Here is a 25,488-nt window from a genome sequence, read left to right on the forward strand (position 1 = left end):
AAAGTTGTTCTTAAAACCCCTGTAAACCATCTCATTGAAATGAGTAAGGTTGTTCTTTAAACCCCTGTAAACCATCACATTGAAATGAGTAAAGTTGTTCTTTAAATCCCTGTAAACCATCACATTGAAATGAGTAAAGTTGTTCTTTAAATCCCTGTAAACCATCACATTGAAATGAGTAAAGTTGTTCTTTAAATCCCTGTAAACAATCACATTGAAATGAGCAAAGTTGTTCTTTAAATCCCTGTAAACCATCACATTGAAATGAGTAAGGTTGTTCTTTAAATCCCTGTAAACCATCACATTGAAATGAGTAAGGTTGTTCTTTAAATCCCTGTAAACCATCACATTGAAATGAGTAAGGTTGTTCTTTAAATCCCTGTAAACCATCACATTGAAACCAGAAAAGATGTTCTTTCAATCCATTAAAACAATCACAGAAAACAGTAGATTATAAGATACTGTGAATTTATTCATTTTCGTTAGTTTTTATGGTTTTGAAAAATGATCTTTCTGGGTACTTATCTGTGGATTGAACAAGGGGTCCAGTTGTTTTCACAGAAGGATCACTGATTGTGTTGTGCTTTAAATTCATGGATTATGGGAGTCATGAAAACCATGAGTATTTTTATCTCACAGAAAATAGTGAATTTGTACTTAGTATATTTTTGGTGAAAAGCTATTAAGTGTACTTCTTATTAAAACATCTTACGTTTATTTATTGCAGATGATTTTTAAAGTGAGTATTTTCAAGGGTGAAAGGCCAGAGGAAAAGTCATTGGTCAAGAAAGCAAGGTATGATGACTTAAATTCAATTATTATCAACATGCTTTATTCAGTCAATGACTCCATCGCCTACTAAATCATTGGGTGGAGATTAACCAAACTAAATAGTCATCTAGTTCATATGGTAACCATCTGCAAAGGTGTTCATGTGTGGCTCTTTCCCTTAAGGCTTTGGTGGGGGTCAGTGGTTAAATATATAAACATTTCAGTTGCAATGACATTAAATTCGAGATATTTATTGTTCAAAGTTCAAAGATGCAATCATGTCAAAAAGATAAATAGTATATTTAACAGACTTTACAGACTGGCTAACCAGACATGGATAACCTGATGAGTGAAAGGGGGATAACCTCAACAAGATGCAAAAAGTCAGATCATAACACCTAAATGACCAAGTTAAGTTTTAAGGTGGCAGCTGAAGAAATTTATAGCATCTTGTCTTCTTCCTAAGAAAATGAATAAAATTCATCAAGCGATCTTTTTTGAGTGTACCAGATACATTGCTTATTGTACTGTTTTCAGAGTTTTCCCCAGCCCATGTATTGGGATAGTCCTGAAATAATTATATTCAGTATTTCATTTATTTCTTGGCTGGAAAAAGTTTGTCATGCTATCAGAGTGTAATAGCCTTGATGAAAATGTGAAACAAATGCAAGTAATGTGTTGATAGCTTCAGTACCTGTTTTAGTAGTATCATGCTCGGACCATGACCACAGAGATGTAGACTATAGCAAACAATCCCACCTCCCTCCCCACCCCCACCCCTGTATGAAGGAGGAGCAACACCTTTTCAATTCCTAAGAGGATTGAACTTCAATTAGAGATGCCTGACCAGTCATTGACTGGTGACAAGTCACCATTCGCTGTCTATGAATACCAGTCACCCACCACTTGAGCCCTGCTTGGTACAGGGATATGGATCAGGTTGCCTGCACCCTCCCGCAGGCTACTGTCTGGGATCGGTTCAACATCGTTTCTCCTATTGCATGGGGTTGGGAATCGGTCTACCAACGCTAGATTAGGGAAGGGGTTCAGAATGCATCCTCCCTTTCAATAATCCTACCAAATCCCCGCAAGATGTGGGACTTTCAACCACAGGAAAGTCATTGGTCATTATCCTTGATGCAGCCATAAACTAAATTACATTGGTCCCATGGTGGAGAGGTTGATGTTGGGGGCCACCATCACCATCTTATGAAGCGGGGTCAAAAGGGAGGGATTAGGTCAAATATTCTACCCACAAACACCCCCAGATTGGGGCAAATCTTCTACCCACAAACACCCCTGGAGGGTTGAGAGTTATTCTAGGGGAGATAATGACCATTTGGCTGTGGAGGTGAACCCTCCCTTCCCTAAGTTTATATTATATTGGAAGTGAAGGCGACCCTCTGCGGGAATCCAATCTACATAATCCCAAAACCAGTGAGAGCCCAATGAGTCTATATGAGAGTGCATCAGTACTCTTGTCAAGCCCTTCAACACATATGGTTGTAAGGAGAAATGAGACTTGGAACAAATAGAGAAAACTGGAATTACCAGTTACAGAACTTCCAGAAGCTAATCTTGTGCTACTACCATCCCAATCAATTCGCTTTATAAAGAAGCGAGAAAACTTCTTTCCAAATATGTGAAATTAAAAAGGTGTCTGACTAGTCCCAAGAGTGTGGTCTTACAAGAAAAATTGCCAGAGGATTAGAAATTAATTTATGCCTGAGATTCACTAATTCTTCCGATTTCATTAGGGCTTGGAATACCATCCTTCGAGAAGTCTCAAAACTAAGAGGACACTGCACCAAATGCATGTCATCTATTTACTCAACCTGCATAAAATATATGTATCTGAGACTAAAAGGGAATTCCAAGTGAAAATAATAGAGCAATTTAGGGATATCTATAATCAAACAGATTCCCTGGTGTCTCAGCATTTTAATTTATCTGACTACAACATAGATTGTGTTAAACATCAGATAATAGAAATTGTTAAATCTGATCCAGAGCTCTGTACTAGTAGCACTATTTTTAGATAGAGAACTTCATTAGATATACCAATGACATACTCTACATCCGGTAGGGATTAATATTTTGATCTAAATGGGAGTTCTGTCATTTTTAACTCAGTTGAGAATCATTCTAACCTACCTTCTGAGTCTGCTACTAGGGATAGTCACTCTTTGTATCTGTGTAATGAGTTATAGATAGTAGTCCCTCTTAATAAAAAATCTCAACAGCAAGAGAGAGAGACCTTGTGTCACAAAGTCCTGCCTCCTAGGAGCAAGAGCAAGATGATGATGTCCTGTCAGCCCATGTTGATTCTCATGAATTTTGTACAACAGGCAGAGGTGGCACCTGATACCTCCTAACCATCAGCCAAGACAGCAGAAAAGGAAGCAATCTGTTCCTTTGATGAGGTGGTTAATGAGGCTTACCATCTTCGAGCCCAAAATATGTGTCCCAAGCCTTTGGGCTCTGAGGCAGCTCACATTCTCTCCAGCTTGGAGAGACTCTGGTGCTACATCCTGCCTATATCTCTTCTTGTTCTTTCACTTGGCTGTGGTTTCTAAGCTTCCCCAGAGGTTTAAAAAAAGGCCAGGAGTTTGCTAGAAAGTGTAAGGCATGTCCCTTCTGCATAGAAACCTTTGATATCTGCAGCTACTTATTGGGTTCACACCCATTCTTGACCCCTTAAATCGCCCACTTTGGACACTGGTGCAGCACGAGTGGGTATTTCCATGGGGACATGCCTCCCAGTTAAAACACTGGAGCCCATAGAACTAAAGGCTATGTCTCCAGTTTCCATAGCATTTCTTCGGCAACCACTTTCAGCCTCACATTGTAAACCTGATCAGGTATTTCTAGCGACAAAAAGTAGATGACTCACTGGCAAATGCCTAGATGGAATCTCTCATATGTCTTGTGTTCTCTAACTAAAACTTCTAGTAAACCTTTGAGTGAAGTTCATATTGAGAACTTTACCCTCAAGACTGTTTTCTTACTCATCTTAGCATCCATGAGAGAAAGGAGCAAGCTTCATATCCATTCCATAAAGCAAGGCTACCAAAGTTTCATTGGCATTTAAGGGTCAGTTTTTCTAATTTGCCAATGGGTTATTTCTGTGCTGGGATGATCATGATGGTCTTCATGCCCATTTTCATTTGGCTGCTTCTAAAAAAAGAATAATGGATAAGAAGCATCTTTTTTTTCCCTTATGGGCAAGCTGATATTTCAGCCTCCACCAATTTGAGGTTGATTACCAAAACTATTAAGACAGCTTACCAGTTCCATACCAAGAGGGACCTTTCATTCTTGAAGGTTAAAGTGAGTAAAGTTGTGAGCTATTGCTACCTTGTTGACCTGTCTATCTCATTTGGCCCTGGAGTATGTGATGAAAGATGCATCTTGGTGACTTCACTCATTGGCCCACCAAAGTGAAGGCATATTTTCTTTGGGGCCAATAGTAGTAGCTCAAAATGTGACACATGACACAGTAGTCAATACTTCTATAGTAAGGGTGAGTATTCCTTCCTTTTCCTTCCTTCCACCAAACTGGCAAATTCAGTTTTTGCAATCGTTACAGGTTATATATATTAATGTTATTAAAATTTAGTTTGTGGGGTTGTTGAGACTAATTTTAATGTAATATTCAACAGTTGCTATTAGCCAGATTCCATCCTCCCTGCACACACTGATATCCCACTAGCTTTAAGGCTATGTCCTGAAAAAGAATGAGGGTTAGAGTACATGGGCCAGGGTCACAGTTAAAATTAGAACTCTTTTCAGAAGTCACTCTACTGGAAGATGAATTCTCATCATGTGGTCTAGGGTATTTTCCATTTGGAAATGGAGCAAGCTACACAAAAGCAACAGTTAAGTATCACATCATTTAAATTGTTTTGCCCCACCAGAATGCTGCATGTTACTCCTTAGCCCACTAATTTAAACTTTATAGCAGTTAAGTCTCAATTGATTTCATAGTTGTGCTGCATCTTGTCTTCAGAATGGTCTTACCCAGCAAATGAGAATTCCTATCAGTGTGTCTTTGGGTGGGTTATTTCTGCATTTCTTTTGTTGAGCCATCCTTAATAGAATGTAATCAAGTTAATTTAAAATGTAAATAATTAACATTAATTAAAAATTGTTAGTTATGTTTGTCGAGAAACACCTACCTGATCACATTTATGATATGCCTGCTCATGCTTCGCCAGAAACAAATGAACATCCAATATACAGATGGCCACCTGGTGGAGACATGGTGGGTAATTACATCAGTATATCAGAAAGATTTCTTCCCATAGATATTATTATAAAAGTCAATGTTGTATACTGATGTTAATGACGGTTCATTTTGTCTTTCCGGAAGTTCTGGATTTAGGATAGAGTTTAAATTGAATTCCTAACACGTGATCATTATAGTACTCTCAGAGAAGCATCATTTACAATAAAAAAGATTCCTTTTTTTTTCTTGAACACAGAGAACTAATATGGAGTTTGTCAACTGGTTTTAAACTGAAGTCAGATATGAGTCCGGAGACAATGGAGTCGATACAAAGAGAAGCTTGCAATGTAGTGACCAGTGGTTTGCTGATCATGTACCCCACTGCAGAGGAACGACACACACTCTTGCACCATCTTCTTATAGATGGTGAGTAGATTTGAGATTTGGTGGCTGATTTTTGTCAACATTTTGGCAAATCATTTGTAACTAATGCAGATGATGATGATTTATGGTGGTGGTAGTGGTTGTCATGATGATGAAGATGGTGGTGGCATTGGTGGAGATGGTGATGATGATGGCAATAATGATATTTGAGTTGCATTGGAATCTGAAGAGACTAAATATGTGGACTCGGAAAACAAGTAGATCTGTGGCAGCAAAACTTGATACATTGCAATGATTATACCATTTATGTATGACGTTAATTCATACATAAATTTTCCATTACCGATCAAGCTTTATATTAGCTTATATTAGCTTACCCTATCAGACTTGCTGGATGCCCGACATAGTGTTGTTCTGCCTATGGCGGCATGCCTTCTTGACTTGCAACAAGATTTACTGGCTTTTCCCTTTGGCTAGATTGGTGGTGTAACCAGTGGACTTGTCTTTTTAAAAAATTTATTTAAATATGTAACATGTTTTTCTTGTTAATGAATACTGTGCTAGGTAAAATTATGAGACAAACCTACCATATTCCCAAATGGAAAATATGCATCACATTAAGGACTGACTACTTGTGTGTGTGTGAGGGGGCTTAAAATTTTCAATATTTATTTGGGCCTTGCAGTTAAAACAGCAGTAATGAATGCCTCAATCCATCAGTTTATGCAGTCTCTTAATCAACATAAATCAACAGTAAACATGAGCATGTGCTTATTATTATCTTGTAATGGATCTATTTCAGAGCCAAAAAAAGCAGGGGCCCTGAGTGGCCGAGTGATCTAAAGCGCTTTCCGTTACGGATCACTGCCATCTCACCTCTGTCTGCGTGGGTTCGAGTCTAGGATTCGACCAATGTGGGTATGTGAGAAAGCTTGCCAGTAGCTTCTTGTGGGTCGGTGGTTCTTCTTGGGGTTTTCCAGGGTTCTTCCTCCACCATTAATACTGGCCGCCATGCATAGCCTATCGTGTGGTGAGAAATGGCGTTAAACCCAACAACAACAACAAAAAAAGCATGGGTCAATGAATAGATTCAGATTGTGAATAATAATAAAGAGAACTAAAATGAATATTCAATTCAGCATGTTGAATATGTTCTGACTTTTCCAAATGTTACATACAGATGGTGCTGCTATGTCAATGGATTTCATACACTTCAAAATGACTAACGTTCATACATGTCTGCAGCATGATGCCCCAGTGCTAGACATCACTTTAAACTGCCACACTGTAGACATTGTAGCAAGGTGACTGAATTTTTTTTAAAGCTGTTAAAAATCCAAATCACACACACACAAAGAACATGCCTGTAATCTTTAGTAAATATGACTTAAGTGTTCTCATTCAAGGCAGTAATGTGTAATAACTTATTCATCAACATACATCTCTTTGATTTACTTCAAATGAATTGGGTTGCTCCAATTTGTGAACTTTACCTATACACCTAATGGGCTCCCACACAGTAGTCTTCAAAAGTCTTAACACATCACCCTCACTTTTGTCACCCATTAAGTATGTGTGAAGTGGTGGTTATTTATACCTAACTGCCTTTGCTTTTATTTCGTTTTTGACATTGAACTGTATATACTACCCTAAGGATAGTTTGACATGAGCTTTCCAGACTGTTGATGGTTGATACGTACATATTACTAGCATATACTGAGTTTGTCATTTGTTTAGGAGTGAAGAATTGTTTTTTTTGGCATCACATGTACTGTTGTTGCAAGTATAGTGACATATAAACACAAATTGATTTAGAACTGATTTGCCAAAAATAATTGCACAAATGTCAAATACAGAGAGAAAGAGAGCAGCCTTTACAATACAAATTTGCATTAATTTTTAAAATATTTTGATTTTTCAAGCTTGTGTTGCTCATGGAAAATTGTTGTTGTTGTAGGGTTTATTGCCATTTTCCAACACAATATAGGCTATACAGTAAAACTGGTGGAAGAAGAACCCTGGAAAACCCCAGGAAGAACCACCAACCCACAAGAAGCTACTGGCAAGCTTTCTCACGTACCCACGTTAGCTGAGCCTAAGACTTGAACCCACACAGACAGAGCTGAGATGGCAGTGATCCGGTATGATGAGAGTGCTTTAGACCACTCAGGGCCCCCTCATGGATGATGTTTTTCAGACCATAAAAGGATTGGATATTTAAAATAGAAAATGCGCGGTTAATCTTTGAAGCTGCAATTTGCAAGGATGATGTATATATATATATATATATATATATATATATATATATATATATATATATATATATATATATATATATATATATATATATATATATATATATATATATATATATATATATATATATATATATATATATATATATCATACAAATATGTGTGTGTGTGTGTATATATATATATATATATATATATATATATATATATATATATATATATATATATATATATATATATATATATGACTATTCTCTTAAACATAGTTACAGAAAAGAGTGAAAAACAACAAGTTTTGTAAAAGTCAACCAATAAATTAAAAAGTATAAAAAAACACAATTTAAGGTATTGTGCATTAAATCCCAAATAATCATAAAATTACTAACACAAGTCTTAAAGAATAAAGTTATAAATAAGCTTTAGTGGTATACCAAAATAAATCCAACACTGAAAGTGTTGATGTGCCTGTGATTGCCTGAATAGTAATGATATGCCAGCAGGTTTTTGTTGAATAACAATAATTATATCCAAGAATATCTCCTTATTTCAAGTTCATTATAAATCTAGGTCTCTATTTCCAAAAATATTATCTTAGCTGATCAATTTGTATTTCCAGTGAATAAATAAATTCCAGCCCAGATGAAATAATGGACACAACAATAAGACTGATTTCTGCTTCAGATGTTGCAGGAATAAATAATTTTTCCAGTAAACAAGATATTATACTCCTACCTGACCTAGGTCACAATTAGCATTTTCTATTTAAAAAAATATTACCTGATGGAAAATTTCATTCTATAAGGATTTAAATGTTTACAAGATAACATCTAAGTTGTAATTAGAAGGTCTATTACTAAGCATGTACACTCATGTAATAGACATTTTGGTTTTAGTTTATTAGATTTGTTTGTGGATGAACTAAAGAAGATGTTTTGTCTATTTGAAAATAGAGATAAAATGAACAATGTGGACAAGTTTACTGAGTCACAATTAAAACTTTCAAACATGAATGAACATGTTATTTGCAATGTCCACAACAAATGTGAGAGACAGTATTGAAAATACCATTCTGATCATTTAAACAGTTATTTAGAGGAAATGTTCATAACATTTCATAAATGGAGTGTTTCAGACTGACCGGTGCACTCGGGGGTATATAAAAATAGCATAGAAGAGCATATTGAGGCCAAGGACTATCGCATATCTATCATAGAAAATGTAACCAAAGGTTTTGGTGCAAAAGTAAGGGCCTCAGACTCAAAAAGCCAAGATAACAAATTTTTATTTCTGCTGGTTGAATGGACTGTCACACTACCAGCTGCAATGTAATTTTTCATATTAACTTTTTTGATAGTGTTTCAGAATTAGCTAGTGATAGACTCCATACAGGTCATAACATAGCTGGGGTCCCTACAAAGAACCTGCAAGTGAAAAGGCATATACATATCTTCTTTAGTTGGTAATTAGGATGGTAAAAAATATTCTTACATTTTTGCATCTTGAATTTTCTCAGAATGTAGTTAGTTCTGCAAATCATAATTACATGAGATATGTCATGGGTTCTAAAACTGATTACATAACTTAAAGCGCTCAGCATTAAGAGGTTAGTGTTAGGACTGGTTGGTCTGGTGTCAGGATAATATGACTGGGTGGGACATCATGCTACATGTCTTTGGAATGATGCCTCAGTGCTAGACATCACTATAAACTGCCACACTGCAGACATTGTAGCGATATGACTGAAAAATTGTTTAGGTGATGTTAAAAATCCAAATAACACACATAACGTGAAAATTTACTGTAATTTTGACTACATTTTCAAATGCAATAACATCCTACTGCACTCAAAATGAAAGGAATGTGATATTCCACATCATCTTTTTGATAATTTCAATTGAAAGATTTCATATTTTTCTCACATTAAGTTTCAAACATTCAATGACAGAAGAGAAACACACATGCAACCAAGTAACCCTGTTTGCTTTAATATAGATTCCATGATTTAACGATTTTAATGAATCATATCAATGGCACATATCCTTTTGAATTTTAGAACTCACATGAACATAAACTTACATTTCTGTGAAAAATTTATCTGCTAATGAGATAGCAATTGTTGCTCTGAAATTTCAAGTTATTTCTCTCTCTCTCATATCTCCGATGCACTGTATATGTTCATTCTGAAGTCAAACTGTTCTGGTTTGTTATGCTGTTGGTGGATGGGAACGATAATAATATTTGTTAAGGAAATGTATACCTTGAACAAACAAAAAAATGTTCACTGGCTTTACTGTTGAACATGATATAGCTAGAAATTGCTTTGCTTGAAAACTAGAGAAAACTTGTGTGGGCTGGTCAAGAAGTTACAATGTTACCTTCATTGGCTTTGAATTGCTGTGATAAGCAGAACAGTGTTATGTTTGGTAGTAAGCAGATATAAGGTATGCCAGTTGTGAAGCTTAGTCATGGGAAATGTATGCATCAGGCAACATCATATATTGATGGTATTGTCATTGCAGTGTGGAGGTTTTACTGCCACATTTACAGTTATTTAAGATGTCTTTTTGCATATAAATTATGTGGATTCTCAAGACAGGTTATCTTTTACCTTAAATGGTCTTGGGCACAGATTTGACTGCGTTTCCCTCTATTAATGTAACAGTACAATCAGGAATTTTTGCAGTCTGAGTTGCTTGTATTTTTGTAGTTAATTTGCCATTGAGACCAGTTCATGTGTCTTATCTCATCTTGAACACTGCAGTTTTGTCTGTATTCAGACTGCAGTTTTGTAATATTAAACACAGCTGATTAAGAATTTCCACTTTAGGCAGATTTCATTGTTGGCTGTGTGCCAGAGCATCAAAACATAAAGGTCTTGAGTGTTTTGGAAGTATTTGCATACAGCACACCTGTGTATGATTATCATACCAAATGTTAAAAATGAGATTTTGTTTAATTCTGCACACAAAGAGGTGCTCAAGCAGCACATATTCTGATATTTGAGTATAGCAAAACTCAAAAAATCAAACCAGCATAAATTGAAATGCGCATGTATGAATGCTTCCTAAAAATTCTTTCTGAATATCAAAAGGTGATACACTTCCTGGTTTGGACCTGTTAAGAGACATGCTTCTGGTTGATTTTGCTGATAGGCTGAGAATTCAAACCTCTAGTAGCAGTGAGATCCAGGATGTCAGGTACGTGATGGTATGAAGTGTAAAGATAAGTTGCATGGTAAATTGTTAAATCTAGCTTCATGCTTCAGTTTAAAGAATCTTTGTATATACGAGAAACCTAATCAAAATCAACGTTAAAAAACTGGAATTTTTTTGTGAGGTATAATGCCCCCCATTATAATGCAGTTCAAGATAATACATGGTACTGCAATGGAGACCATGACCAAAATCACACCAATGTATAACAATATGTTGAAAGCAAAATAGATCTTATATTTTAATTCTGTTTGAAACGCCATAATTTGCCAAATTTTGATAATTACCGTATTACAGTTTTGCTAGTGTGGGATGTAGTTGAGTGTAATTTGCTCCACTCAGGTGGCCTGAGCGGTTAGAGCATCTACCTAGGATGCAGGAGATCTTGTGTTCTAATCTTGACTGAGTCATACGAAAGACTTTAACTTGTTAACAGCATAATCAATATAATGTGCTTTTCCTGTATGTAGGTATTGAATTTTATATTGGTGTATCTTTTGGGTACATGCATTTGATTTTTTAAAATCTAAAGTTGTAAATGTACGTATGTCCGCACTGTGTATACACAGTGCAGTTTGTCTTATGAAGCTTTTATTGTTAGTTTTTAAAGTGACATTAATTTGGTGACATATGTAAGTGTTATATTCTGTACTCGGGCAGTAGTACTGTCTCCTGGTATAAGTTTTACTCAGTTCGGTTGATGTAAGTGGATTCCACCTGACCAATATATTGATTACCTTGTTTAGTTAGCTGTTTCCCTAAATGATAGGACAGCAATCAAACATCTCACAGCTCAGTCTAGCCTGACTCCATCTGAAATACCTTAAAATCATGCAGTGCAATGGAGTGTAAATTGGTGGCAGCTATTCATGCTGGAGTGGGAAATGGTCATTTCACTCTGAGCATATGTTATGTATAATAGGATTTGATGGTAACAATATAGCTGATAGAATTATTCATTTTAAGGATATGTACAAAGGTGACAGTCAGTCATTTTTAAAGTAAAGTAAAGAAAGATAGTTATTTGAGCATATGCCAAGAACCCTTATGTAATTCAGAATATGATAGTACTTACTGTGTAGATTCTTATTGGTTATAATTGAACTTTTAAAACGTTATTGGCTGCATCAAGCTTTGAAAATGTATGTAAGTGCCTTTACCTTGGATGCACTGAGGCAGCCATTCTGAGCCGGCCAGGGAAGGTATTGAACCTGTGACTATTGGATTATGAGTCCAGTGTGCCATCAACTGAGCAAGTGGGGCTTCCACCTGTTATGCAGATAATAGACATATTAATGATATATAACAGAAATTTTAATGATGTTTAACAGAAATTTTATTTAAAATTTTTTAAAGCTTACACTTGTAACATCTGCAAATTCTCTCTTTATAACTATTCACTGGCACATCTTATAAGTCAGTCATATACTGAAGTATGTTCTGACGAGAGTATGTCATAAAATGCGAGAAAATATACTGAATAGTGATAAAATAATGAATTTATTTATCAACACCTTAGAACAGTGTTGTCCAACCCACTGCCCGCGGGCCATGTATGGCCCTCGGACTGATTTTAAATGGCCCGCCAGAGCTCAAGCAGCTATATAATTGTTGCTTTTCATTTGTCTGCTGCGGCCCTCAGCTTCAACAAAAACATTTTTCAGTGGCCCATGGTGTCAAAAAAGTTAGCACTGCCTTAGAGCAAAAGAAATTGAAATAAATCAAGCAGCATGATTATTATTAATTTCAGTAAAGACTGGTGCATTATAAAAATGACAATGGTATACCAAGGGAATTTATAGTGAGGGACCACTATACTAATTTGTATCAAGTTTTATTATTTTTATGTGTCAGTCTTAAGGGATAGTATAGTATGATGATTTCTTTCCATCTGTCCATTTGTTGCCAATTTTGTTTATATACAATGACTCTTTCTCCACCATAAAAATTGCCCATCTTCGGTTATGGCTTACATTTGGATTACTGAAGAAGCTGGTCATTTCAGGGTCAAAAGGGCAGGGGTCAAGGTCACTGACTGAAAAAGATAAACGGTTCCAAATATCAACATGAGTCCTACATCATATACTGGGACCAAACTTTGTAGATAACTTGCACTTGTGATAAGGAAGATGCCTGTTAATTTGTGGTTTTAAAGGTCATGGACACTGACTGAAAGAAGAAATACAGATTCTGTACATTAATTACAGGTTACTGCATTTGTGAGAAAATATGAACAAGTTTTTCAGACGGAAATACTGCACAACCTTGGGAGTGCAGTATATCCATCCGACAAAATGAGTTCATATTTTCCCATACAAATACAGTAACCTTTTTATTTTATGCTCATTTTCTTATTCTACCTAAGGCTTAGTTATGTATAAAAAAAAATACACTACACGAAACAAAGTAACTGAATGTATGCCGTATTCCAAACTAAATACACAAGCGCAGATTCATCATTAAACAACAACATTAATAATGAGCACTTATCACCACCCAGATAAATTTGAACTTAGTCGTGCACTAGACATAACTTTTGAAAGAAAATTACGTTTTGATCTACTTAAAATTGAAATTAGGAGTCATATTGTGAATGAATGTGCATTGCAACAACTTTTCCATTTATCTGGAATGAACAGATTTTGGTATTTTTGTTGTTTCTACGAAATTTCATGATTATGGACTGGATTTATGTGCCAATTCAACATGAAGTACATTGGATTTCATCGGTGATGGAGCAGCATGTTGACATCTGCAGGTTTGTTTCTGTTCTGTCATTGAATGTTTGAAATCATAATGTGGGGAAAAATATGCAGTCATTCAATTTCATTTATCAGAAAGATGCTATGGAATATAATGTTCATTTCATATTGAATGCAGTAAGGAGGATGTAATTGCACTTGGAATATAGTCGAAATTACAGTGCAATTTCAAATTGCATAAATAAGCTTGAGAACCCATGTCATGGCTCATGTAATTTGGATTCGCAGAACTAAGAAAGTACATTTTGAGGAAATTCAGAATGTATAACTGTTGGTATATTTTTTGCTATTTTTATTACCAGCTAAAGGAGACAGTTTATGTCTTGCAACTTGCATGTTATTTCTAGGTACCCACCAATTTTATGAAATCTGTCATCTATTGCCAGAATCCGAAACATTGTATCAGAATGTTAACGCAGAATGTAGCAAAGCAGCTGGTATGTGGCAGTCCACAAAACATCTGCTTTAGTTCATTCAAAAACAAATTTACCATATATACTCACGTATAAGCTGAATAATTTAGGAACAAAATAAAGGTCTGGAAGAAGGGGGGAGGTCGGATTATCCTTGGGCCAGTGTGTAAACTACTGTAATGGCTGTAAATCTCGGGACATGAAACAATAACTTTTTCCGTGTCCTAAGACATAAGTATGTAAAAAAAAGTAACTTTCACTGACCCAACAATTATTAAACTGTAGAGATCAACTATGATCAACATCAGTCAATTTTAGTTTTGTGTTTTAGCTTAACAAATGGAACTTTCCACAGTGGAAAGCTTGATGTTTCGGTGTCTCCTATGTTGCTAGTCAGCAAATTTGTCTTTCGTTTTGTGACAGAAGTACAAGCCAGTTAATCATTAAAATCCTGAAACTGGCTTGTGATAAGAGGGAATTTTGACCGGTAACTATACCAGTTTAACATTGGTAAATGCGGTATAAAAATGCCTGATGTTCACTCGCGTAAGTTTCTTTCATAGGAATGGAGCTATAGCATATGAAGTTACAGCACTGATATAAAATGTCCAAAGCATTAATGCATAAACAAACAATAATCTGCTCAAAAGGGAGATGTAGTGTTACAGGAACTCGCAATTGCTGAATTCTTGCCATCGTTTGATCAAATTATACACAAATCTAAATTAGGCAGAAACAATAAGAAAACAGAAAATTAAATAAATTACTTTTTAAACAAGTTTATACCATTTCTTTTTAATAATCATGCACGCCAACCTCGAGATAAGTATACATGTAATTTTTTTAAATTACAAGTTGGCCTAAATAAATGCATTTAGAAACTTGCCTCGTGCATCTTGAGATGCCTTGGAGTTGAATGTCAGCTTACACTCGGGTCATGCACTTTTTAGTATTTATACCTGTTCAGTTCGGGAGTCGGCTTATATGCAAACAGGCTTATACATGAGTATATATACAGTAATCAACCAAAACATAAAGCGTCTGCTACATGAGTGTACATGATTTGTTTACAAAGTAGTTCCTAATACACTATTGGGCACATGTTCTGCACGTGAGTGCAGTATGAAGGTGTGCAATATCGTAAAATACTGAACGATTTTGACAGTGTAAAGTTAATGGAGAAAGAGTGTATATTAATATTAATTATGTATCACAGACCAAACTTTTTATATGGGTTGCGCTTGGGGTAAAGAAAATGCCTATTGGTCTTGAAGTCAGAGGTAAAGGTTACATTAACTGGAAGAAGATATTTCTTGACCAAACTTTGTGGATGGCTTGCCTCAAAATTTATAAAGAAACCTTTAGAATCTGCGGTATAAAGGTCTAAAGCCACTGTCATGGTATGTCTAATAAGAAAAAGGTTTCTGCACATTAAGCTTGGTTCAAGACCACATACATTAATAAATTTCTTAGGTCATTAGAACCCATTAGTGCTAACATAGAGGACTGTTAAACAAGGGGTAAATGTATAATGTGTTGCATATTGTATCCTTATTTGGTTTTTGAAGACAGGTGTTTATTTAGTTTTTTGAAATATTATTAATCACCAAAGCTCATAATTCTTTTGACAAATATTTTAATATTATATTTTGCCAATATTATTACAATTTCAGATTGTCAGATGAGTTGGTTCACTATATACTGAAGGTAGCAGTGAAAGAGTCATGCAATCTGCTTCAAGAAGCCCAAAGAGCATGCAGGGGAGAGTTTGACAGGCTGCTGAGCTCCATACCAGTGAGTGTAATTTTTGGCTGGATTTCAGAACAATTCATTTATATGGATTGATGATGCCTGTCAAAGAAAACCAACTTTGTCTATCTGTCCAGAAGCCCTTCATCTGTCTGGCAACAACAGGATTTGCATTTGGGTCATTTACTCCAACACTATTGCTCATGTAGTAACATAAGTTGGTATTTAGATGTGTCATGTTGAGTACAGCACCTTACATTGAAAATTAGGTCACTAACCAATATTTAAAGTTCATTGATTTCAGATTTCTGTTAACCTTGTGTTTAGCTCAGTTTCTTGGGGTTTTCATTTAGGTCATTTTCTTAGACACTGTTCCTCATTCAGTTACGTCAGTTGGTATTTAGATCTGATATTTGGATCAGTATATCTCTTGATAAAAGATTTGGTCATTGTGACCTGTTTTTCATGTTTCATTTATTTGGCTTAACCCTTGTATTTGGCTCATTTTGTCTGGCACTTTTGCTTTGGGAGTTACATAACTCAGTGCATAATTGTGATATGAGGGTTACTACAGTCATCAGCAAAAGTTAGGTCACAGTGATCTTTATTTCTTAGTTCGTTGACTTGTTCTTATCTTTGCATTAGGCTCAGTTTCTCTAGGTTAGGGATGGCATTTAGATCATTTTTGCCAACATGTCTGTGTGTATAGAGTCATGTAAGTTTGTATTTATGTGCATTCTATGGAGTAGAACACCCTTCACTGTGACCTGTATTTCCCACAACAGTGACCTGGGTTAAACTTCAGCTTGTTTCTCAGACATAGCGGCTTCCACTCATGTGACTTGGTTTGTAGATGCTAAGCAGAAGAGGTATATTCTTTGGGTCTTCAGTCAAATTTAGTCATATCCAGTCATCTATTTAAACTTCAGTCTTTAGCTCTGTTTCTTAGACACTGTTGCTGCATGGTGTTGTTAAGTGGGAACTGTGGTGGCTAAGTGGTTAGCATGCTGGACTCCTAGTCAGAATCTGTGCAGGTTCGAATCTAGCCTGGTTAAGCTCCTGTGGTGTGTCCTTGGGCAAGGCACTTTACTCCAACTGCCTTTGCATTAAATTCTCTACTTGTGTTGCTTTGCCATAAAACACCAAACTAAACTAGCCTTGTTACACTGAGACTAATCAAACTATGTTTCAGCTCATTTCAGATGAAACTTTGTTGATTAATCTTAATTAGTACTATTTTCCTCTTTACATGGAGGTTTAGTCATTAGCACAAGTGGGGCCCCGAGTGGTCTAAAGTGCTCTCCATTACGGATCACTGCCAGCTCACCTCTGTCTGCATGGGTTTGAGTCTCAGATTCGGCTAGTGTGGGTATGCGAGAAAGCCTGCCAGTAGCTTCTCGTGGGTTGATGGTTCTTTCCGGGGGTTTTCCCGGGTTCTTCCTCCACCATTAATACTGGCTGCCATGTATAGCCTATCATGTGCTGAAAAATGGCGTTAAACCCTACAACAACAACAGCAACAACATTAGTTCAAGTATTTCATTTATTTCATTTTTGTAGATATCCAAAACTGATTATTGGATTCTATTTATACTTGGGATGTCTATTTATGGAACAATGAAAACTCACTTTGTATCACTCTCACTTATTCCTGAGCCTTTAAGGTCACATTTGCAGTCATAGAAAATTTATGTTAAGATTTTGATTAAAGTTTTTCATTCGTTTGTTTTTAATAAAATATGTTCTGTTTTTTTGTGAAGTCATGTGACTAGTAATGCAGATGGAGAGTACAGGGTCAGATTTCATCTATGCTGTAGTTTCATCTAGTCTGTCAGCAGATTAAAGACATAACTTTTATAATACTTGCCATTTCTGAGAAAATAAATCATTTTCCTTTTGATTTCATGCAGGTATGAGTCGATATAACATAAGTTTATATTTGCTCGGCCAACTGTTAAGAGACTACCGTATGTCGCTACACACAGTGGCGGCAAATCCAAATTTTCTATATGCAGTTGTAATGATCCCACACCCTAGTGTAAATGTCCAAATATGAAAAATAGGGTGGGAATATTTGGAGGAAACCCGGATTAGAAAACGCACTGCTATTCATTTTAGTCCAAATTTATAGTCCAGATTGTTGAATCTCAGAGCTGACATGAGAAATTGTCGTCCCTTGTATTTTTTATTAAAAAATTATATGAACTGCCTGTATCAATACAGGCTTGGGGACTGGTTTATCGAATTACAAGAAGACAAGTTGATTTACAGAAAATTCAGTCCTTGTTTATACAACAGTATACAATTTTGAAGGTCTTTTGTCAAATTTAAATCAACCCGTTTGAAAATGTTTTTTAAATGATGGATTTTTAACCAGATCGTCTTATGGAGATTAGGTTGTTTGAAAAATCTAGTTTGGGATTTTATTGGCACAGATAAATTTAGGGTTAGACTCTTTTCGGTACAAGACAAGATTTTAATTATTTGCATTTATTGTTTTTGTTTTATACTGTAATAGGAAATGTTTACTTTCTATAAGATGCATATACCATAGCTGCCAACCCTCACAAATTTGGGGTGAATTTCACAACTTTTTCAGTGATTCACGGATTCATGCTGCAAACCAAAAATTCACGATTTCTCCAAGCCTCAATTATTTTAAATCTTAAATAAAATAACTGATTTCCTGTTAAGCGCTAGTTGTTATATTCGCAGTTGCCGAAACAGTCTGGTACTGCTGATCACGATATTAGTAGATCTACAGCTGATTAGTACAGTTGGCCCGGTAGCAAGCATTTTAGCCTATTTTAATCTATATGTATAAGAGTAGTTTTGCAAATGCTTTTGAGAAAAACTGGGGCCTAACCGGAATTTTGTTCCGCGCATGCGTCACCAACACTGATTTGAGTTACCGTTCAGCATCGCATGTAAGATCTTGAAAATGTCGTCACCACCAAGGAAAAAGAAATGTATTACTCAAAAAGTGAAGTTTAATTTGAAATATATCAAAAATTGGCCGTGCATTCTGCCATTAAATATTGATATTCATCATGCTTTTTGCACTCAGTGTGCCATCGCAGAGACGATGTGAGAAAGCATGTCGGTTGCAAAAAACACGTAGAAGTTGGGAAAATTAAGAATTCTCAGATTTCAGCTCTGGAATATTTTAAGTCATCAGCGGAAGACCTGTAGGCTACCAATGCTGAAGCATTATTTGTGAGTTTTCTTGTCAAACACAATCTACCTTTATCAGCTGGAGACCATGCTAAACATTTGTTCTGACAAATGTTCCTGGACTTGACAATCGCTTATAAATTTTCCTGTGGAATAACCATAAGTACTGCAGCTCCTGTGCATTCCTCATAGCAACAGTGACGGCAAAAGAGTATTTTCTCTAGTGAGGAAAAATAAGACAGACTTTAGGGCCTCCTTAGCTGCAGTTAAATTTGTCAGCAATTTTAGTCACCAAGATCAACTAGCAGGCAATAAGTCTGAACTGTTTAGAAAACAAATTTACGATCAAGCAGTTGAGGAAGTTAAGTCTGCCACAGTATCATGGCTTGATAAATATTTCTGCATATATGTAGTGTTTTAGTTTTATATTGCGAACTTGATATAGTGTAGTATTGACGGTCAGAGTGGATGGAGTTTTTGTCATGGTATTTTTCACTAATTCATGTCCAAATTCACGACTTTTTATCCCTGTTTTCACTAATTGTGAGCCTGGAAGGTTGGCAGCTATGATATACATTGCTATAGAATTCTTTAGAATTAAAGGTTTGAAAGGAAACAAAACTAATTTATGTTCATTATGTTGTTCCCATTTGGCAACATAATGCAGGTCAGCAAAATAATGTTAAAATATTTATTCTGTACATTGAAATTGCTTTACATGCCAGTTTATAGGAACATAATCAAACTTGTTTCATGTGATACATTTTGTAGTTTTGTACACGATCATCCTTTCTGACTTAGATGTTTTGGAGAGTCTTGAAAGAGAAACATCTTTAGATTTAGAAAATGCATGTTTTACAATCTAAAATGTTCTTTAATTCCATTCAGTATTGGTCATATGTGAACCTTGAGAAATTAGTTTCATCCTGGAAAAACCCTGGAAATGACCTGGAAATTTATCTTTAGGAAAGCGTGGGAACCATGCAAACAACATGGACCCTGAATGCCAGCACATGATGGGATGCTAGATCAGGGTCTATGTTGTTTATCAATGAACTCAACTTGCACATAAAGTATGGTTGGTTCTTTGGGCCTTTTTTTTAAAGAATGGACTTCTTTGCAAAAGTAATAATTCTGCTCATGTGAATGACAGCAATATAGTTCCACAATTTGTTGTAAACCCTTCCCATCCTCGCTGCAGAATAAGATCTTCACGAGACAAGATTCTAAAATCTAATGACTTCCTGCTTTAAATACACATAAGCTAACCTCCAAAAAAGTGATCCCGTGATACTTGTCTCTCCTCGAGTTATCAAGGCTAAAATATTAACATATACAGCTCTTCCTCATTATAATGCAGTAGTTGGGGTCCATAACTGCCAGCCAGGTTTTTGTACTGAACCACATTATAGTAAAAATGGCATTATGTATGGAACCATGATACATTTCGAATAGTGTTGTTGTTATTGTGGGATTAACACCATTTTTCAGCACATGATAGGCTATACATGAAAACCAGTATATCTGGTGGAGGAAAACCCCATGAAGAACTACTGACCCATGGGAAGCTACTGGCAAGCTTTCTTGCATAACCACATTGGTTGAGTGTGAGTTTCAAGCCCATACAGATAGTTGTGAGATGTCAGTGATCTGTAAAGGCGAGTACCTTAGACCATTCGTACCCCCTGTGCCCCTGAGAATAGTGTAATATAATGGACGGCAGTATAGCGAGAACTATACAGATTTGTTAAATAATAGTGATTCAAAAAGAAAATACAGATAGTACAGAAAGTTTCACCTTGGGTCCTTTCAACTCATGTTTTTGTACATAGGTATGATTTTGGTGATGGAGTCCATAGTCGTACTGTGTTGTATCTGAAATAATTTTGGCATTATGCTGTTAACTTGTGCCATAATGCTGCTGCTGTTCTTACTAGTAGTTAAGTAAATAGTTAAGGGGTTGTTAAGTTAGGTTGATTGATGTGGTTGAACAATTACTAATATATTATATCATATCTACAGGTGGCCAGTCCCTGCCTAAGATACCTGATGTCACTACAGTCCCACTTGCTGAGTGATACCTTGCTCTTCACTCCACCAGATAAAGAAATACCAGAAGGGGAAGACCCCATGGCAAAACTAAAGGTAAGATTTCATACAGCCAGTTAGTGTGGAGTTATTTGCTCTGCCTGCAAAAGCAAGCAAAAAATGGTGTCACTGCATCATTGTCGGGTTATCAGCAGGTGAAGTTTTTATTCCCCAGTATTGCGTATAGTTTTGAACTTGATTTTCAGCACATCCATCTTTCCATCCATCTAGTTTAGTTTTGCATTTAGTTAACAGGTGTTGTTGTGGGTTATATGTATTCTTTGAACACATTTCTTGTTCATTGAGTCCCATCTTTTTAGGTTTTGTAAAGGCATTATTAGTGGGAAGTGAGACAGTCCCCTTTTCATCACTGGGGTCATTGGAAGTGAGACAGTCCTCTTTTCACCACCGGGGTCATTGGCATCATCATTCATTTACATTTATTTCCTAATAATTGGTTCTCTTCATATTTGGCATGAGTCATTATGAACTAGGCATGGTTCATTGTAGCACTTTTGCTAGTCCCTTGAACCTCTTGGGGTCTAGATCACAGTACTAGAAAATTTGTTTTTATGATAAAATTTTTAAAATTTATGTTTGATCAACCCACTGGTAGATTTTGCTTATACCTGGGATGAATCATTTTGATACTAGGGCAGTTTATTTTGTGTTATGCTGGTTCAACCCATTTAACAGTCATAGAATTTTTTTTAAGGCTTGGTTAAAGTTTTCATTTGCATATGTTTCATAAATCTCTTGATGGTTGCTGTTCACACTTGAATAGAATGATCATAAAGCAAAGCAAATTTTCATTATGTGACATGTTTGTCCACTTCTCTGATCTTGTTACAATGGTCACAGTGATAATAAGTTTGGATTAAGGTTTTGATTAACCCTTTACCTCATAGAGCATAGTGACAAAGTGCAGCACGCTATAAATAGAACACGTTACCTAGTCAACAGCATACGCATAGGCCTGCCTGTGAACTGTTAAGCAATGTAGTGTATGTTACATTTAACAGCAGTTTTAACCATTTTACATTTTTGCTACACATCTATTATATGTGGAAAAATTTAAGAGTAAAGTCCGGTTGTTATAGCTGTGTAATTATTTTTCACAGAAGAATTTTTTATGTGCTTTAAAATCGAGAGAGAACTCATTCACTGTCATGTCAGTGAGGCTGCGTGACCAACCGTAGCTGCCATTTCCCATATTCGAAATTTACATGTTTTTCGTCTGCGTCTACATCACTGAGTCATCTGAATTTGATAATCAATAAAAACTAATTGCTGCCTACATAAATATCAGAGCCTTTACCTAAGTTATTGAATCTTTCATATTTGTGATTCTAATCGTGAAAACTTCGTTAAGTACTGAATGAAATCCTGCCTGTGAAATGTTAAGCAATGTAGTGTATGTTACGTTTAATAGCAATTTTAACCATTTTACATTTTTGGTACACATATATTATATGTGGAAAAATTTAAGAGTAAAGTCCGATTGTTATAGCAGTGTAATTATTTTTCACGGAAGAATTTTTTTATGTGCTTTAAAATCAAGAGAGAACTCGTTCACCGTCTTGACAGTGAGGCCGTGTGACCAATCGTAGCTGCCATTTCCGATACTCGAAATTTACAAGGTTATCGTCGGCGTCTACATCACTGAATTTGATAAATTATAAAAACTAATTGCTGCCTACATCAATATCAGAGACTTTACCTAATTTATTGAATCTTTCATGGTTGTGATTCTAATCGTGAAAACTTCATACGTACTGAATGAAATCCGCGGCCGCCATTTTGGAGAGTGAAGATTACGACCCAGTTACTTTAAATAGCAGATATTGACCAGTGCATGAATAGCGACCACGTGATCTGATGTAATTGTCATTCGCAGAAATGAATGTAGTATCTAATAGGGTGGTTTGCCCCAAAGGTGGCACTATGAAAACCAGCTCAAAATGGCTGATGTTTACAGCAGGCGTCAAAAGGCGCTTCCATGCGAATCTTGTAGAGGCGTCAAAAGGCACTTCCATGCGAATGGAGTAGAGGTGTCCAAAGACGCTTGCATGAGGTAATGGGTTAAAGGTTTTATTTGCTTTTATTTCCAAAGCTTATATGTCCAAAAATTTCTTGATTTTGTTCATGCCTGGTATGAATCATCATTCAGCTAGACTATTCATGCTGCAACACACACACTCAGCCTTTTGACATTAAGTACTTTTTCAATTGTGGGTTTGTCATGCAGACCCTGACCTTCTCATTTCAGATTTTCTTGGCTTTGCTGTTGAGTTTTAAAATGACTTTTTTTTGCATGACACATATCACCATTTACTTGTTCTCCTGCAATTATTTAAATTTCATACAATACATTTTTTGATGTCTGTATTTTATTACCCTAGATCACTACTGCGAGGTCACTTGCAGTTCTTAGATGCAGATCTTCATGTTATCATACTTTCTGGTGCAGGGAAAAACAATTCACTTTGAAGTTTCAAAACTAACACAGGATGATGTTTCAAACTGCCAAAAACTGATCGTGAAAGATATTTATTCTTTGTGCAATTTAACAAAAACTTTGTTTTTTCTTCAAATACATTACCAGATCATAATGCCTTAGAAGAACTACTACTGCCTCATAAGTCCAGCCCTCCCATGCTAAGCTTAGCTAATAAGCTAAATGTTACCTGCCCATATAGGTGGCAGTTAGAGTGCTCTCCCCTTGATGCAGGATTGGCACAGACTCGCATTAATACTTAGTTACTACTTCTGCTCATGCTGAGTAGCATGCTCTCTACAGAAAGAGAGGCCTCATAATCTATACATAATTTAGTTGTAGCATCCACTTTCTAGTGGGTGATTTTACCTGTACAGGCAGTCAGTTGGCCTTTTCTATGGGTAAATTTTTATTAGAATTGACATTTTAACATCCATTTTGTAATTGTTAATGCTGTTCAAATTCTCTATCAGTTTTGGCTGCCACATGCGCCCTTCTGCAGGTAAAATGTCATTGTGTATTAAAGCATGACATGTGCCTGGCTACATCTGTATATATTGTCTGCTATATTTTATCTTACAAATTTGGACTATGAGCAAGACGAATTATAAGCTTTAAAAAATTGGAAAGACAGGATTGACAACCACTTTACATGTGTAGATTGTTCCGGTTGCCAATCGGCAAATGTATTTCAGGCTTAAATTTCATGAACCAAAAGTACAAGGGACAGTTAGCACACCATGAGGGATGGATACATCATCAGTAGACAGGCTGACATCATAGCAGTGAAAAATCTGCATCTCAGCAGGTATCATACTCCATGCAGTTCATCCACAATGCAGCAATCCAAGCTGTGGTCAGCAACAGCTCCAGTTCCTCCCTCACAGCTGCATCATGATAAACCTTTCTTGGCAGAACCAGTAAGCCATTTGGTGTATGAGCTTGATCTCTAATAACCTTAGTTACCTGACATTGAGTGAGATCAAGATCAAAACATACCATCTCAGTTACAGTTGTGCACTTTATATGTATGGATCAAATATCCTTTATCCGTCCCAATTTAATGAACTGGACAGCATCATGCTATCTACAGTGACCCTGTTCATTCATGAACAGACTGCCATATGGCTCTAAATGCAATGGGTCACCACCAAACTCAATCATAAAAGTAAAGATTTAAGACCTTTTTTGACTACATTGGAGTGAGATCAAAATCAAAGCATGCTTAGTCAGATATCATCTAGCAGATCAGCTGTATGGACTGGTTTTGTGGATCAAATATCCTCTAAACCTATCCCAGCACAAATAATGTGACATCATGCAAGATAAAATGGCACTGTTCCATCACAACCAGACTCTGCCATGTCTCAGATTGCAACAGGTCATCACCATGGTTGATTATATCATTTAAGCCAAAAGACAGAAGGTCTTTGTCCGATTCGCCACAACAAGGCACTTTCAAGACTCATGGATCATTTATAGGTCTTGCTCATTACACCCATTGCCCATTGTAGTTCTCCAGCATTAATAAAATATATGGATTCACTGTGTTCTCATGCCTTTGCCATGTAAAGGGAACACATGTTGAGTGATTGTTTGAAATAACTACCTGATCAAGACATTCTGTGAGCATAGCTACATCTTTAAACAGTCTTCTCCAGCTTCATCTTAGATTGCACAGTCAGTGTTGTCACTGCCCCATTCACCTTGAGATAATGAGGTATCCTTACAAGCACCATTGCCTTTGTTAAATCTTGCTATGACAGAAGACTCTACCTTTTAAGTGTGAAGTCGAGAAAGTGTTTTGCTTGTCGCAGCCTGAGTTTTGTTCTCTGTCTCAATCACTGTCAGTTACTTTCTCCAGAGTTCAGCATATTTTGACATGCTGATCAGAAAAGACCAATCAGCATTCAGCTGTTATTGCTGTTGGCTCAGGTGGCTGACTTGGAAAGCAT

At 36.2% G+C, this 25,488-nt stretch overlaps 1 protein-coding gene across 1 annotated transcript in view; it reads left to right on the forward strand.

The window, feature by feature from the left end:
* The window catches only part of LOC149775324 (putative E3 ubiquitin-protein ligase HECTD4), a 243,898-nt gene that overhangs the window by 35,524 nt on the left and 182,886 nt on the right, over positions 1-25,488 (forward strand). Inside the window, exons 11-15 of the mRNA XM_089944036.1 lie at positions 728-795; positions 5,256-5,425; positions 10,730-10,835; positions 15,699-15,819; positions 20,971-21,093. Coding sequence (XP_089800162.1) covers positions 728-795; positions 5,256-5,425; positions 10,730-10,835; positions 15,699-15,819; positions 20,971-21,093 — 588 coding nt within the window. The remainder of the gene's footprint in view (positions 1-727; positions 796-5,255; positions 5,426-10,729; positions 10,836-15,698; positions 15,820-20,970; positions 21,094-25,488) is intronic.

This window comes from Sinohyriopsis cumingii, chromosome 19 (assembly GCF_028554795.1).
Source record: "Sinohyriopsis cumingii isolate HCF-2022 chromosome 19, ASM2855479v2, whole genome shotgun sequence".
Classification (NCBI taxonomy): Eukaryota; Metazoa; Mollusca; class Bivalvia; order Unionida; family Unionidae; genus Sinohyriopsis; species Sinohyriopsis cumingii.